The sequence below is a fragment of the Mustela erminea genome, chromosome 17 (assembly GCF_009829155.1).
Source record: "Mustela erminea isolate mMusErm1 chromosome 17, mMusErm1.Pri, whole genome shotgun sequence".
NCBI classification, from domain to species: Eukaryota; Metazoa; Chordata; class Mammalia; order Carnivora; family Mustelidae; genus Mustela; species Mustela erminea.
Window position 1 is genome coordinate 64,671,334 of NC_045630.1, and position 17,390 is coordinate 64,688,723.

The following is a 17,390-nucleotide window of genomic DNA, read 5'->3' on the forward strand; positions in this document are numbered from 1 at the left end:
CTTGGGACCCTCCCAGACCTCGCCCTATGTATCTCCTCAGCTAGCTGTTCATCTGTGTCCCTTATCATATCCTTTAGCAGACTGGTCAGTGTATTTAAGTGCCCTGAGTTCTGTAAATCAAATCTGGGGGCGGGGGAGATTGGCTACAAAGCAGGGATTCTCCCAGTTGTGGGTCACTTGGGAACCTGCTACGGGTGATGGCATCTGAAGTGGGGGGGAGCAATCCCGAGGAAGAGAGCCCTTTGATGCAGAGATCTGGTGCTGTCTCCAGGTAGACGGTGTCAGAATTGAGTTAAATGGCAGGATGCTGAGCTGCTGTCACAGAGAACTGCTTGGTATGGGGGACTCCCACCCAATGCATTTGGTGATCAGAAGTATTCTGAGTGATAGTAAAGGAGAAAAATACAGGAGAGGGGAAGCAGCGGTTTTTCTAGTACAGTTTCCAGACTTGCCGGTAACTAAGGTGTGGGCACTGGCAATTCGGTGCGCCAGGCTCCAGACTGCAAAGCAGCCACGGCTCTGAAAACCCCTCTGGAGAGGGCGGCGGTCCCGGCGGCACAAGCATCTAGTGCAGAGAGCCAGCCTCAGGGGCCGGGCCTGAAGCAGAGTGTGGAATGGGTGTCCTCCACCACGCGGGCTATGGGGGGTAATGCAGGGCTTTGTTTTCTGCCTGACAAACCTCCAAGTCTCACTCTCTGGCTCTCCTAGAAATTCTGCTTAACTTAACAAATTCCGCTTAAATACCCTATTATCTGACACTAAAGAAAACCGATTGATAAAAGCAGCTAAAAGTTAAAAAAACCAAAAAACTATTATATTGTGAGCTTACCTAGGGCAGGCGTCCACCTGTAACTGTCATATTAAATAGTATCTCAGCTCATAAAACAATACCTAACATTTCGTAGGTTCTTAATAAAGGTGGAATCGAATCGGTGCTTACAAAGGTCGTCCTTATTAAGGACCTGAATGGGGCTCTGTGGACTAAGGGGGAAGACAGAATTAACGGAGCAGCGCATCTGCTAGAATGTGCGCGAACAGCACAATGAACTGAACTGAACTCAGCAGAGCGGGCGGGAGAGTCTGCATGTCCACAGCCTCGCCCTCCTGACCGAACCTGCCGCTGTCTTCGTCCGACCGCAGGCCCGCTTTCCTGGGCAGCACACAGCCACGTCTACACAACTGTGGCCAGCAAGTTCATTAGTGAGAAGGCAGACTGCTCAATGTCCCTGCTAAGTGATAGGCTTTATTTTGAAAATAGAGCTCATTATTGGTCTGGGACAGGCCAGTTAAGGGAAATGACTAACATTTATTTACTGGGAAATGGGGCGGGGGGGAGTCTGTTTAAGTACCATGGAAAAAGCAACCAAACTTTGAAATCAATGCTTGCTCTATGTGGATGGAATGAATTTTTAAAGTGGTGCTTTAATGAGGTAAATTTATGATGTCAAGGAAGCTACAGCTTATGGACTCCCAATTTGTTTCTTCATATTTTAAGATAGTTAATTAAAAAATCTTTTTGGTTTACCATGGGAAGTCCAGGGAACTAGTGGGCGAACATGTCTATCTTATAGGAATATCACATGTCATCTTTCTGCTGGCCAGCATCCAACTTATGTGGTTAATATTAAAATACTGAGAGATGACCAGAAGGGAACGCAGTAGCTGTTCTCTGAAATGACGGCAGCATAAGCTGGTGTTTAATTCTACTGCCTCAGCTTCGTCACAAACGTGCTTCAGGGAAGGGCGGAAGGCACGTGAGGAGCTAGCGCTGGGCCGCGGAAAACAGAGCGTGAAGGAGTTCTCAGAACATTCCGTCACAAGCCCCTCTGTCTCTTCACCGCCTCAGCCATGAAACACAGATGCAATAACGTCACAGAGACTTTGTGAGGACCAAATGCTGTTATCTATGTTAAAGAACCCCCAAATGTGCTTCATATACATGATGGGCGCTCACAAAAAGAAGAACTAAACTGAATGTGCAACTTGAACTGTTTAGGAATACAGGCAGTGCGTGATTAACGTGTGTTATGCGTGTGTTCTCTAATGGATTATAATTTAGTTCAAAGTCACACCGTAATCAGTGACGGAGCTGGGGGGGGGGGTCTTCTCACAAAAGACAGAAATGTCTTCTAAGACATGCCTCACCTTTCCCCACATCAAATACCAGGTCACTCTGCTTCAAATACAAAAACAGTTTATGTTTTCAAAGAATGTCCTTGGTGGTATAAAAAACATTACATTTGGGGGTGCCTGGGTGGCTCAGTCGGTTAAGTGTCTGACTCAATTTCGGCTCAGGGTCATGATCTCAGGATTGTGAGATCAAGCCCCTTAAGCCTGCTTAAGATTCTCTCTCTCTCTCCCCACCTCTCCCTCTGCCCCTTCCCTGCTCCTCTCTAAAAACCAAACCAAACAAAAAAACATCACCTTTCACATTTAAGACAAGCGCGCTCTGCCTGGGGATGTGGAGATCGGGCCTCAGGTCACGGCCCCATCAGCCTTTGCCTCCCCCAACCTGCCTCCTTATCTACATCATGAGGCCGCCGTGTGAGACTGTCCCCAAGTTTCCTTCCAACTCTGAGACTCCCTCTGATCTATGCATGTCCTGTTTCCCAGTATGCTTAGCTCTCTGAAGGCATAAATCACACCCCAGAGCCCCTCGGAAACCGGCACATTGCTTAGCAGAGGGCCATGTGACGGTTATTTGTAAACCTGAGGCACAACTGTGTCACCCCATAAAACAAACACGGAACCAGGCTATCCAAGCACAGAAAAGAGCGGCGATTGCGAACTAGCCATTACTTAACATTTATAATGGGGTCTTAGTGATCTTACTTTTCAGTCAAGCAAATGCTCTGGGCAGTAAGAAGCTGGGAGAAATGATTAACAGGACATTTCAGTTTCTCCGTGGAGCATTCTGTCCCTCTGTCTCCATAAACCACCACAGCGTTCCCGACTTGCAGAGGTGCTCCTCGTCCGCTGCGACAGGCAGCATGCCAAGCAGCCTCTAAGATGCCCCCGGGGCCCCCTCCGCGCACTCGCACCCTTGGGAGTCCCTCCTACAACTTCCTAGGTGCAGTCGATGTAGCTCACAGCACACGGGGAGGCGGCGGCAGGTCACTTCCGCAATCAGCTTCCACAGCCTGGCTTCTCTCGGGCCGGGGAGTTCTCCCATCCCCGGATGGGATGCTCTGGGGGAAGCACCAGGAACGGCCCGCAGGTGAGGAGCTGAAGCCTGTTGCCAACAGTGCGTGAGCCGGGACAGATCCTTCGGCCCCAGGCAAATCCACCAACAGGCTCCACCAACAGGCTGATGACAACCTCCCGAGAGACCTGGAGCCAGACCCACCCCGCTAAGCTGCTCCCACCTCCCGGAGCCCCAGAACCTGTGCAGTAATCCGTGTTCAAACTGCTATCTCTAGACTAGGTCATTATAACTTTCCAACTGTCGTCTCTGTAAAAAGTCTCACCCCTCTAATCCATCCTTGCCGTCAGGGAAACGTCTGAAACACGAATCCACCTGTGCCTCTCCTCTGCCCAGAATCTTGTAGTAGCTCCCGATTACCCGCAGGGTAAAATCAAAACACATTATGTCCTGAGGGGTTCCGGATGGCCTCTCTGGCTTCCTCTGCACCTCCTGGCCCTTTTACTCCCCCTGGCAGGCTGGCTGGCTTTCTTGTTTGCATATCCCTATTGTACCTTTCCCTCTGCCCAGAATGCTCACCCGCGTGGCCAATCATATGAATCCTTCAGGATTCGGTTCAAAGCTCACTCTGCGTGTGTGGATTTAACTGATTACTTTTTTCTCTTGGATACAAATGGCCATGCCCAGCTTACACAGAGGCCATACACGTTTAGTTCAATCCCACACATTTGGTTGAGCACCTGCTGTGTTCCTTGAAGGCACTTGTTCTTTTAGAAGGCACTAGGAATAACAAAAGATATTAAACAAGCAGGGTCCCTAACCTTAAAGAGCCTACAGTTTAGTGGGCGAGTCAGACAATAAGCTGCTGATTATAAATAATATGAATGTTACAAAAATAAGGGAGTTCAGAGTATTCTGCGCAGTGGAGGTGGGAGAGGGGCACCTCACTTACTCCATGGGCTTAGGAAAGCTTTCCCTGAACGTTTGAGTAAGGGATTTATGAAAAACCTTATTAAGATGTTAAATCAGGATTTTTTTTAAAAAGCCCCCAAAATCAAAATCAGGAAGTGAAATGGAAGAGACAGGATTTGGTAATAATATACGTGAAAAGAACCATGGACTAGAACTGACAAGAGGCACAATATAGGTTGTACCTGGCAAAAACACTCTGGTGTCATCACTCAGAAGGCACTGCCGAGCATCTGGAGCTAGTCCTCCGTGCCCCGAACCACGGCCCCCCGTAAGAGGTGGAAAAACCAGAACCCATCCAGAAGAGAGTGACCAGAATTGAGGCTACAAGAAGAGCTTCTGAAAACTGGAAGGCCTTGATGTATGAAGACTCAGAAGATACATACAGAGCACAAGTAGCCAGAGGGCTGCCATGTGGAAAAAAGATTATATTTATACGTAACACTGTGATTTATAGGTAGAATGAGGGAGAGAGAGAAAAGGAACAGTTTACAGATTGCCAGAGCTATTTAAGGCAGGCAGTCTTCGTCCTCGGAGGGGATGGTAGCTGAAGTGGCTGGCCGGGGCGCCTGCGTGGCTCAGTCAGTTAAACATCTGCTTTGGCTCAGGTCATGATCTCCAGGTCCTGGGATCCAGCACCACGTCCGGCTTCTTGCTCAATACGGAGTCTGCTTCTCCCTCTCCCTCTCTTTGCCCCTCCCCACTACTCATTCTTTCTCTCAAATAAATACATAAAATCTTAAAAATAAGTAAATAAAGAGGCTGGCCACGGAGTGAAGAGTGGCAGAAGGAAAGCCTGACCCTGGAAGGGAGTTAGCGTGGGTGACTGTACCAAAGCCTTTTACCCCTGGTATGCTACGGCTTGACAACATGAAGATCAGTGAGTCCTTCCGTGTCCTAATCTATACTGTGGTGATACCAAGTGGATCACATTTCCCACAAGTTCTGTCCTGTGTAGTAAGCAGAATGAAAACAAAGACATGGGCTTCTGATATCCTCACCGAGGCTAACTGTATGCTCTTCCTCACAACCCCGCTCCTGGCGACAAACTATTTTATAGTTCACATTTGTCTCATTATTTAATCTAAAACTTATGTTTAAGGCATGCAGTTGTTTCTGTAAAATCTGTAATAAATATGAAGAAACTATCTCTATGGATATTTGGTTAAGTTCAAAGGCATCTCTTGACTGATGTACTCAAGATTCCCAAAGCAAAATCTCTAACAGTATGTACCATATTTTCAATGGCAACATTCTAGGTTCAGAAAAATATAGATTTCTGAGGACTCTCTCACCTTTCCTACTGCGAGCCCAAGAAGAGGAGCAGTCTCAAATGTGAACCGAGTTACAGCGTCCTTGACACGGACTCCCTGAGATGACGCCAACCTATCACCCCTTCTCAACTGTGTCTCAGATGGCAAAGAAATGATCGGAAGAACTGCGGAGCACTCTACGGAAAGTGAGGGTCCCTACTGTTTCCAGCTGGTGTCATGGCAGAAGAGAAAACAGACGCCTTGAGCCTGCGCTTGTTAAACAGTTCCTCAGAAAAACAGAAACTCAGGACTATGTGAAATGGTTCAATCTTCTGACTCACTACAAGGTTCTTGATTTTCCAGTACAAAGATAAATCCATTCTGGTGAGCTTACTATGTGTAGAGAGAGCTTTCAGATTTTGAAGTTAGTAGGAACCTCAAACCAACTTTGTTGGCTTAAATAGATGCTGATCCCTAGTTTTTATTAGTCGAAAGCAAACCATCTGTTTGAGTAGAAACAGATTTTTGCCACAAGGGAGAGGGAGTGAAAGTGACTTCACAGCGAGCTGGCAGGACTCGGAGGTGCGTTAGGTGCGGCGGGTCCGGGAGTCGGCTCCTTGGGGCACAGAAGTACTCGGCGCCTGGAAGGTGCAGGGCAACCTGATCCCCAGGTAAACCTCTGGAGGCTCACGGAAGTTCCCAGATTAAAAGGTTTATTGGTAAATCAAATACTGAATAAGACAAATGTCTCATAAAAAAAACGGACCCGTGCAACTGCCAATGAACCTCAAAGCACTGTCACTCCTGACAAAGTGTAAGTCTGCAGGTGCAGAAGGGCAGATCCAGCATTAATCTCGTCTTTTCCATTTCAAAATCCTATTTTCAGACTTTTGTAGAAGAGGGTTCGGAAGAGGCCATGCCACGTGGGGATAACCGAACAATGTGGGAGGAGTTAAGGGCGGTCGCCCTGCGACTTCACCCAGAGGAAACGAGGGGGAGGAACGCGGCCCCCCACAGCCACTTCCCCGCGGGCTATCAGCCTCCCTCCCTCCTTCAGCTGCCTGGGGCAACAGATTCTCCCTGTGAAATTTCTCTGGACAGTTTCCTTCCTCTCCACTCCAGGCCCTTCACAACCTCACCCCCAAATCGGGGCACTGCACCCCAGCTCATCTCCTCTCCTAACGTCCTCGCACGCGCAGACAGCCAGGGTAAGTCTCTCGACGGAGCTCTCCTTCTCATTCTTACGCCAGAGAGCCTCAAGTCACGTCCTTAACTCGTTACTGACCTACATCACAGAGCTGCGTCCCTGCAGTAAACGATTTCTCCTCTTGGACGCGAGTCCTCTCTGCACTGTCTCCTCCCAGACACTTTGTTCAGTCCCAACACAGCACATGCCGGAATGCCGCAGCAAGTAGCTGCTGCCGATCTGTCCACCCAACACCCATTACTTCCACAGTAAGGGAAGGCTGTATTTCTTTCAGATCACAGCGAGCCTAGTTAAAGCACTGTATTTCTGAGCCTCCCTTGAAGCTCGGCCTATGGATGTGACACAAGTTTGTATGTCCCATGAGACAGCAGCAAAAGTCTGCTGGAAATTTCTGGATGATGTTTGCTTTCCTGAGAGATGCCATGCTTTCCTTTTTTCCATCTGAAATACAGATACGAGGGCTTGAGCCGCAGCAGCCACTTTGAGAACATCTGAGAAAGGCCAAGAGAATCGCAGCAACCTTAGTCCTACCTAACATCTCACGTTGTTGAACGAACACCAGCACTTACACTGGTTCATTGCTGTGGACTTGTCAATATATAAGAAAAAATGAATCCAATTTATTTAACAATGTTAAGGTTTTCTGTTACTTGTAGCCAAATGCAATCCTTACATTAAGAAATATCCTTCTCCTTATTGTCCTCTAAGTTTCCTTTACAGTCCAGTTCAAGTTTTACCTCGCAAGGTACCAAGATTCTAGAATCTCTCATATTCTTCAAATTTCTGATCTGATGCCAGAGAGGCATTACAATTTATAATTACTAGAACTTAACTGATTTCTCTTAAAAAATTAATCAGTATGTTGTTTCCGGTTTAGAACTGATCTAAAGCATCACTGTTGGTCTCAGCCTGGCTGGTGATTTAGCATCACCAGAGAAGGTAAGCTAAAAAAGGGATCTGAGGAACTGAGCCAAAATTTTACAATTTTACACATTGTAAAGATAATCTGAGTCCTATTCTGCCTCCTGTGGTGACTGTCTTCTCAAGAGGAAACTGCCAGTTCAACCCCGATCAACAGGAAGACTCAGGTCTAGAAGAAAGTACTGTTTATCATGGCAAGTATGGTCAGTGGTAAAACTCCTCGTTATACCTGCCAGCTACACAGAATTCCTAAATCTCTGGATATACACTGAAGGAAAAAAATCCTTTTTGTGAGTAGTGTTATTTTTCTCCTTTTGTCAGCAGAAATTCTCAGTGTGGAAATTGTACTACTGGTTTCAGTAGTGAGTCAAAAGTCAAATATTTGATTATATGTTTTTAAAATATTAAAAACATGGTTGGAAGAGAAGACTCCACTCACTCAGCTGTCTGAACACAATTACAGAACAACTGAAACGGAAAAACTGCAATGAAAACGCAAGGTTGTAAATGTATTTTAAGAAAGCAGATAACCTGCAGGACTTCAAGAAGAAAAGAAGAGGAAAAGCACAACTTTTAGGCACGATTCTCTGACAGACAAGCAGCCTACTTAGACAGAACATGTCTAAAATAGGACTGTTTCCAAATACATTTTCTTTGGGATCACAGTTTACGAAACTGCGGATCATCAAAAGCAGTTGTATCAACATTCTCTTATTATTAAAACCAACACATTTGTTGAGTCGGTTTGCTTCCTGCCCTTCTATTACATCCTCAACTAAAAAGATGTTTCATTGCTAGTAAGTTCTTCTAGATTTTCTTCATAGAAAATTACTTGGAGATTAAATATAAATACAGTTTAGCCTTGTAGGTATTTGTTCACCTACTTGAACCCTTATCAAGGACAGGGTAGAATTAGAATAGTTTTCTATTTACTGCTCAGGTACCTACATGAACTTAGGTACAGGATACACAGAGGGAAGGGGAACAGTAAAACCAATTCAATTAAAGCGTTGGTCAAATTACGCATCTACTAATAGGCTGTGTTCACTCCCTGTGAAAGATGTCTACAAAGTAGCTACCATTAAAAATAAGATCACTTCTAGGTTCCACTTTGTTGAATTATTTATGAAGAAAGAAAGGAAATGAGCAATTTTACCACAACATAAGTGGAAATAATTTAAAAGCAGGAAATGTTGACTTACAGTACAAGGAAAACTTCCAGAATCCTTTTTTAAAAAATACCAATAGCCTTTAATTTATCATCCACTGCTCTGCCAACCATCTGCAATCATTTTTTGAAAGCTTTTTTTTAAAGCATACCTAGCATTTTATTTTACTTTAATAATCTTCAGCGTGAAAACTTCCTCAAAGACAGAGAGACTTACAGCTTCCCCAACCTGTTTTCAACTGTCATATGAGACATTCAACTACCAAAGAGAATGCAAAACGAAATAAATTACAAAGGCCAAAATGGCACAGGAAACACAGAATTATGTAACTAGTGTTTTCTAAATGGCATTAATTTCACACCCATATCCTACTCTCATTAGCTATTTCTTGTACAGACTCTTTTCCATAGCTCAAAACCACAAAGTAGAGTCATTATACATTACAGTTTAATTGATCTGGGAATCTAATGTACTTTGCCCAAACTGGAAAATCAAATTCCTCTTCCCCAATATCCCTATCCAGGGTCCTACAGAAACCTGCTCAATAAAATTTGACTGTGTATCTTCCACCACCCTCCCCAACATCCTACAGGCACCACTGAAGTCAGAGAGAGGGATCAGACAGACCCACAACTCATGTTCCTTTCCGAGTTACATGTAACTTTTGAACTCAGGAATGGCAGAAAATGTATTTTATTCAAGCTCCTCAAATTCTTACGTTGCTCAGGATGAAAAACCTGAGGTGTCCTCACAACATCTCTGCTCTTGCAAGAAACAGGTGCCCAAATGTTTCTGTGTGCACATAACTCTCACGCGTCAGGCTCTAAGTGATGCCGTACTGGCGTCAAATGTGTACACCCAATATGCCCAAGAAATCCATCTCTGGATTGTGGAGAGCTCGATACTTCAATTTTGTGCACATGTTCTCCTTTGTAGAACAATTGTTTAAAAGGAGGTTAATCGTTTCGATTCACTCTTGATGATAAATTCCAAATCTTAACCAATACGGCACAAAGTTAACTAGCAAACACTTTAATTAATTTATATTTGGAAAGATTAGACTATACTTGTCAACTGTTTTTAATCCTAAGAGGAAAACTAGATGGGCCACAGGATCGGGGAAGCCTACAAAATGCAGCCCTTCAGCACAAGGGTATGTCAACACACACTTCAGGGAAATGCCTGCAGCGCGTAGGAGGGGACTTTCTGAAGTAAAAACATTTCACCACGACTGAGTGGTAGTTTCACAACTGTTTACATTTGTTAGAAACTCATTAAACAGTATACATAAAATTGTTGATTTACTATATGCTATATTACACCTCAATGACTCTGGTTTCTATAAAGCGTGTATGTCATGAAAGACGACTTTTAGACGGCAAGGGTTCTAGACGGAAGGATACGAAAGAGGTCTGCCAAGTGGGGGCACCGCATGGTCTGCACCTCGATTCTGTGTCTCTCCCCACAGAAAGCTGTAACAAGCATTTTGGGGGCAAAGTGGAAACGTGAATATGGACTGTCGGTTAAACTGTACAGCATCAGTGCTGAAGTTCTCGTCTTTTGAAAGTGTGGTCATCGTCCTGTGCTTCTGTAGGAGAATTCCCTTTCTCCGCAGACACGCATTCAGGTTATTTGCGGGGGAAATACAGGAATGCCTGCCATCTAGTCTCCCGTGGTCCGGAAGCACGCGCACTGAGCACGGGGAGACCCGGCCACCAGCCGACGGGGGCAGCGAGCGCAGGGAGGCCTTGCAAGAGCGCTTCCCCGAAGGCCCGCGGAGAAGCAGGACGCGGAGGGACGTGTCCCCACGCCGAGGGAGTATACGGCCGTGCAGGATGCAGATGGGACCGAACCAGGAGAGAAGCTGATGGCGCAGCACAGAAAGGCTATCAGCGAGGAGCCGAGTCTCCCAACCTGTGAGAGGGGCATGGACACAGGGTCCAAAAGGAAGGAATTGCCTAGGACGACACGGACGATGACAGCGAAAGGGCGCATGAGTGCCCACGCCGACAATGGCCGGGCACTATTTAAAGCACGTTTACTTGGGACACCTGGGTGGCTCGGTTGCACGACTGCCTTCGGCTCACGTCATGATCCCGGAGTCCCGGGATGCTAGGGAGGGAGGGCAGGGCAGTGTGTCTCCGCCAGAAGGCGAGTGCAGCTCCTCGCGGTGACCGCCAGGACCGACCGCTCCTGCGGAATGAGCAGTTATTAATGGGCAGCGCATCCGCTGGTCCCGACTAGATGGTATTTTCTGGTAATTTTCAGCTCTTGAGAATCCACGAACAGGCATACAGAGGAGAGCTGGGTTTAACTGTGGGGCAGGGGGTGATTTTTACAGACAAGTGAGACCTAAGAGAAGAAGAAGCCAGGACGTAAGGAAGGGGGCTTGCCAGAGAGCGGAGCGCGTATGCGGGGGGACGCGGGCCCGACGAGGAGGAAGGCCGGAGCGCCCGGACGGGATCCGCACGGGAAGAGCGGTGGCTGGGGGCCGGCAGCTGGGCGCTGAGACGGCGGCTGCGAGCGCGGGTTTACAGTAAGAGGTGAGCGGGGTGGGAGGCCTGCAGCAGTGCCATTCCTGACCACGGTGAGGTCCGGAGTATGACCGTGACCATGTGAGTGGGAGGCTCACGGGTACAGGATGAAACACGACAGGACTGGGGCGCTGGGCGGCTCAGCTGGTTGAGGGTCCGCCTCTTCATTCTGGCTCAGGTTGTGATCTCAGGGTCCTGGGATGGAGCCCCGAGTCTGGCTCCCCATTCACCAGGGAGTCTGTTTCTCCCTCTGCCCCCACCCCCCCACTTGCGCACATGCTCTCACACTCTCCCTCTCTCAAATAGATAATCTTAAAAAAAAGACAAAAAGACAATGGGATCCAAAAAGGCCAGGGTGCGGGGTGAGCGCTCCACGTGGAAAAGCAGTGGCGGAGAGTCATCAGTCACGGTGGGAGAGAAGACGGTGACAGACCAGGGTGAGGGGAAGAAAGCCTGACATTATACCCTTGAAGATGCGGGGGGTGGTGCTGCCGAGGAAAGAAGGGGAGGTCATCTGGAAGTGGCAGTGGGGAGCAAGGATATCCCCACCCCACCTGCAGGCTCACAGGCACACAAGGTGCGGAGGCAAAGTCAGATGCTAACCGGCGGAGTGAGGAGGTGGAGGCAAGTTCGGAAAGAGACCGAGGGCACAGCATGACACTTGGCACGTGGCAGATACTCAACCAATACTTTTTAAATTTGAATCTTAACTTTTCAAATAGTTTACTATACCCTAAAAAGGAAACAACGAAATTTATTTATAAAGAAATCAAAACCAGATTATAAAGGAAATGATCTTCTAATGATTGTATTTTTCAAATCCATGAAAGGCTCATTTTCAAAAATTAGCCGCCTGGCCAAGATCAACAGAGTCGAACAGCATCGTATTGTTTTTGGCTTGGTAAGTATGGAAAACTCACTGTCATAAAATAAAAGCAGGCATTCTCTTGCATAAGAATTCAATATCAGAACAAAATTAAGTGAACTCTGTCTTGTTGAAGCTTAGGTAATAGCCCTTCTGAGCATAAGCTGACCGGAACTGAAATCTATTATGGTTCAAGCAGAGAAACCCAGGCACCTCTGAAGTAAAAATAAGTTGTATTTCCTAAACGTATTCTTAAAGTGTAATACGTACACTGTGGAATATATTATCCTTCCCGAAGTACTACAGGACTGCTCAATGAAAGCTTTGGAGCCCGCCTTTACTGAAGCAAGAGAAGTTCCTCTTAATGTTACAGTTTTAATTTTTAAAATTTGTTCTTGATATCCTTGGAAGACTAAGAAAATGTCATCATTTATGCTTTAGCAAGACAAATGTTTATGTACCGATGGCATAATGCCACTGTGGCTCAGTCGGCTGAGCGTCTGACTCTGTTTCGGCTCAGGTCATGATCTCAGGGTCGTGAGACTGAGTCCCACACAGGGCTCTGCACTCAGTAGGGGGAGCTGCTTGAGACTCTCTCTCTCTCTCTCTCCCTCTGCCCCCGCCCCTGCACATGTGCACGCGTGCACACACAGGCTCTAAAATAAATAGATCTTTAAAAAAGAAATCAAGCTGCCTCCTAAGCATTTGTTTTTTTCTTTTTAAGAGAGGTTGGGTGGGGAGGGGCAGAGGGAGGAGAGAGAGGAGCTTAAGCAGGCTCCACACTAGGGGGCGCTCAATCTCACAGCCTGAGATCATGACCTCCTCAACATTTCTTTGTTTTCTTAAGATTTTATTTATTTATTTAATATTAGAGAGACAACCTGAACCAGAGAGGGACAAAGGGAGAGACTCTCAAGCAGACTCTGCGCTGCGCATGGAGCCCAATGTGGGGCTCGACCCCACGATCTCAGGAGATCATAACCTGAGCCAAACCCGAGAGCCAGCCCTCAACCGACTGAGCCACCTGGGTGCCCGTCGGAGCTCCAAGCATTTCTAGTAAGCGGTGTACACACAGCTCCAAGAAACTCTACAGTCCTCTGTGGTCTTAAAATGCAAAACGAATATTGGATACTTTTTCTCTAAGACTAAATTTTATTTATCTAGAATCCCTGTTTTTTGTTTTTTTTTTTTAAATTATATTTGGTTGTTTAACTATGATCATCCGTCAGAATGTGGACTGGTTCAGCTGTGGGTTAGTTCAAAAGGCTTTTCACTTTTTGGCTTATTCATAAACTATGAGGTTCTAACTACTAGATAAAAAAAATATACTGGTAGTTCCTTAAACCAGATAAAAGAATTTGAGAAGGACAGCCAACCCTCCTTGTTTCATCAGAGCCTAACGTGATGTGTCCCAGAAAGCACTCATCAACAATACACACTGTGTTCATTTACAGCGCACGGCGGGCTCTGCGAGTAAGCTACTTCTCTTCCCCATGAAGAGCCAGCTGGAAGTAATCTCGCCTTTCCTAAATGTCTTTAGTACTTTGTATATTCTTTATGAGACCTACTCTTTGGAGCACCGTGGTTTCTGGGCTGATTTTTCTTTCTAGATTATAAGCAAGATGGGTTAACTAAAATCCTTAGATGATCTCAAGGTATTATAGCATTATTTGTAATTTATGTAATACCCAGCACTAGTAAGAGAACAAAATGGAATGGTAACACGATCGATACCAAATACATCGGGATTGTGGACTAAAGAGGCTTGTGATGCTTGCTCTGGGAATTACGTCACCATTTACAGAATTCAGGAAACTGCTCTGAATTCCCAAAACGCAACTTACAAATTCACTCTGAGAACCCAGCAGGGAATTCCTACACTGTATGTATAACCTGAGAGGCCACAGTAAGTCTGTAGAGCAGTTAAGATGCTAACTTTTCCAATTCTGTAAACAAGAGAATGAATTAAAAATACAGTAATAGAGAGTATAGGGATTTTAAAATAATCTTTTGTGGAAAAAGTGGAAAATGTTTCAAAATTAACGCATGATATATATCTGACCAAATATTTTAAATGTCTCTTGGCTCATCCAGAGAATACTGCTTAAAGAAAGCAAACTTAGGTTGTTCATAAACCCAAATTTCAACTTACCGTTTATGTTTATTGCTGGTAACACTATTGACATTTTTGGTCTTGTGGTCTTGTTGTGGGTGGTGGCCGGTAACAGCAGGTGATCCTAGGAATAACAAAGAACAACCTGTGAGAACCACTGGCTTAGTCTTATAATAGGCCCAAATCAGAGTTTCTGAGATGCCAACATTTCACTGGGATCACAACCAAAAATGACATTTTTTATTTTAACATGGCTTAAAGGCAATTAACTACAAATCATCTTATGATTTACCGAGTGTTGATCATTCCCAGGTGCCACGTAGTATCCTTAGAGAACTCCTCAGTTCTGGGAACATACACGCTGTGTAAACACTTTAAAGGCTACTGGTAAGGAGTCTGAACAGGAGTGTCACTCTAGATCTAGCCACTGACTGCTGTATGATCTGGCTCTGTCTCCAATCCTATAAAATGAGGGGACTAGGCTAGATAATATCACGAGATACTGAAATTATCTACCCAATACAGCCATTTTCACTTTTTTTTCCTTAAAGAGGAGGAACATTTCTGCCGCCCCCCCCCCCCCATTGCGGATCCCAAATTATTGGTATCTAAAACAGAGATTCCGTCTGGAGCTTGCAGTCAAGGCCAGAGCCTGAAACTTTGCCTGCTGAGCTTCCCTTCTCCCTCTGAAGCCACCACACAGCATTAGATCTCTTTCGGTAAGCAGAAGTACGTACTGAACAAGATATACAGTTCTTACCCTTAAAAACACAATTCAATGGAAGAATTAAAAAAATTATAAATGCATGTCTAGCACAGTTATAAAGTTATAAAGGACAGTTATAAAGTATGCCAACGTTTGATAATCTATAAAGGACCCCTGGCATCTGCGGTTTCTGGTTTCAACCACACAAATCCTAAAAGGAAGATGAGCCAAGAGGAGGCTGGGAGTATGTGTTTTTTGGGAAAAGGTATGTACAACTGTAGGCATCCCGAAACAGATTATAAGTGACTTATGGTTTAGATATGAACTATTGCTTAAACATCAGTAATTCCTTTTTCCTAGCAAAAGCGGGAATTGTCACAGCAAAAACAAAAGAAAGAAAGAAAGAAAGAAAGAAAGAAAGAAAGAAAGAAAGAAAGAAAGAAAGAAAGAAAACAACATACATTAGTGTTTCTACTGAAGGGCACATGGTCGGACAGACAGACAGACGGACAGACGGACAGAACTGAACCTGACCAGAATCCCTCCTACTTCCTTCTCTTCTCCTCTGCCCCCTTCGGTTCAACACTCACTCAGCGAACTTGCTACAGAGAAGGACTCATTACAAGTAGGATTTAACGCAGTTGAAGGTAATAAAAATTCAAGGCAACTTAGCTCAAAGGTCCGTGGGATTATGAAATGCAATTATCAGCAAAGTGAAGGAAAAGTCTAGGATGCAACAAACAAACTGAAATGAACATACATGAACAGAACTGTATAGACAACATTTCCGGCAACGGCTTGTCCTTTGTTTAACTCAAGGCAGCATTTCTGTGAGAACAGATTTTTTTTTTCTCGAGTGGGGAAAGATGAGTGAAGCTGTCCTGCTAGAATTCCGGCACTGGAGCACGGGAGACTTTTTTTTAAAGTGCATTGTTAGACACAAAGATCACACATTTCTCAGTAAGATAACATAATATAGCCAAGAAGAAACAAAATTTGCTGATCTTCATGCCATAAAATTATAAATAGCTTAATTCCTATAATTAAAATACTGCTTCAGGGTCCCCAAAATTGAATGAGAAAACAAACCAACAAACTTGCAAGCCCCAAATTAAAGCTACTGTAAAAATAAACACACTTGGATTCTATTGGTCATGGGATAAGGTCAGGCTCAGACTTAAATCTGAGTTTCCTGCTAAGATCTAGATGCCATACTAAACATTGTTTTTAAACATGATTTTCTGAACATAATGTCTCCTTCTTTCTTCATTAAATTTCAAATGAAGTAGTTACTTTTGCAGGAGAAAGCCTAAAAACACATTATTATTTATGAAAAAGAAGAATCACATCTTGAATGCATAGAAATTATTACAGTTAACCAGCCTTACCTCTACTTATTAAAGTTCGCAAACTGCGGAGGGTGGGGGGCAGGGAGGACACCTAGAGTTTACTCCTGCGTGGCTCAGTCAGTTAAGTGTCTGCCTTCGGTTCAGCTCATGATCCCAGGGTCCTGGCACGGAAGCCCTCACCAGGCTCCGTGCTCAGCGTGGAGTCTGCTGCTCCTTCGACTCCTCCCCCGTGCTTGTGTTCACTCTCTCTTTCTCTCTCTCCCTTTCTCTCTCTCAAATAAACAAAAATCTTTAAAGTGCTTGTTTACCACAGAACTGCAGGGAATCAAAGCCAGTATACTACAAATTCTAATAGTACTTAACTTATATTTAAAAATAATTAATAGGGCGCCTATGTTGCCCAGTTGGTTAAGCGACTGCCTTTGGCTCAGGTCATGATCCCGGAGTCTGGGGACCAAGGCCCACATTGAGCTCCCGGCTCCGTGGGGGGTCTGCTTCTCCCTCTGACCTTCTCCCCTCTCATGCTCTCTCCCTCACTCACTCTCTCTCTCTCAAATAAATAAATAAAATCTTTAAAAAATAATTTATACACAGAAACATCTGGGAGAGTGTAGATAATTCATTTAACATTTACTTTCACTTCCTCAAATTAAATGTTCCTTGCTGTAACAGTGAACTCTGAATCACTTTTTTCTCCCCAACTATGTTCATCTCACTCCTTTTTCCATATCATTAATCCTATTAGTGATGTTTTCAGAGGTTTTATTTTGGCACTGTCACTGTAATCTATGTCACTCGTTTTAGGATCTCTCCAAATGCATCCTGAAAAGCCTCCACAAGACTGAGATACCATGGGATATCTTCAGGGAGGAAACTTTGTGGACAGACACTATCATCAACACATTATATTTTTATTCCCAGAAGAAGTCAGAGAAAGTCTGGTGGGAAAACACTTCACTGTGAGAATAAAACATTAGTTTTCCAATGTTACACAATATCATGCATGAGAAAATGTGCTATTTCATACAAATCTCCCAATTCCTTTTTCCAAGCACTTTGTTAGAAGAAAACTGAAATATTAGTGCATAATGCAGCATCCAACACTGTGTTTCTTCTCTTCTTAAGAGGGCTGAAGCACTGGAGACTAACCTATCACAAGAAC

The 17,390-nt window shown here is 44.9% G+C and overlaps 1 protein-coding gene across 1 annotated transcript in view; it reads right to left on the reverse strand.

The window, feature by feature from the left end:
• ATF6 (activating transcription factor 6) overlaps nt 1–17,390 on the reverse strand; it is a 212,869-nt gene that overhangs the window by 38,797 nt on the left and 156,682 nt on the right. The window contains exon 16 of the mRNA XM_032317566.1: nt 14,213–14,297. Within this exon, the coding sequence (XP_032173457.1) occupies nt 14,213–14,297 (85 nt within the window). The remainder of the gene's footprint in view (nt 1–14,212; nt 14,298–17,390) is intronic.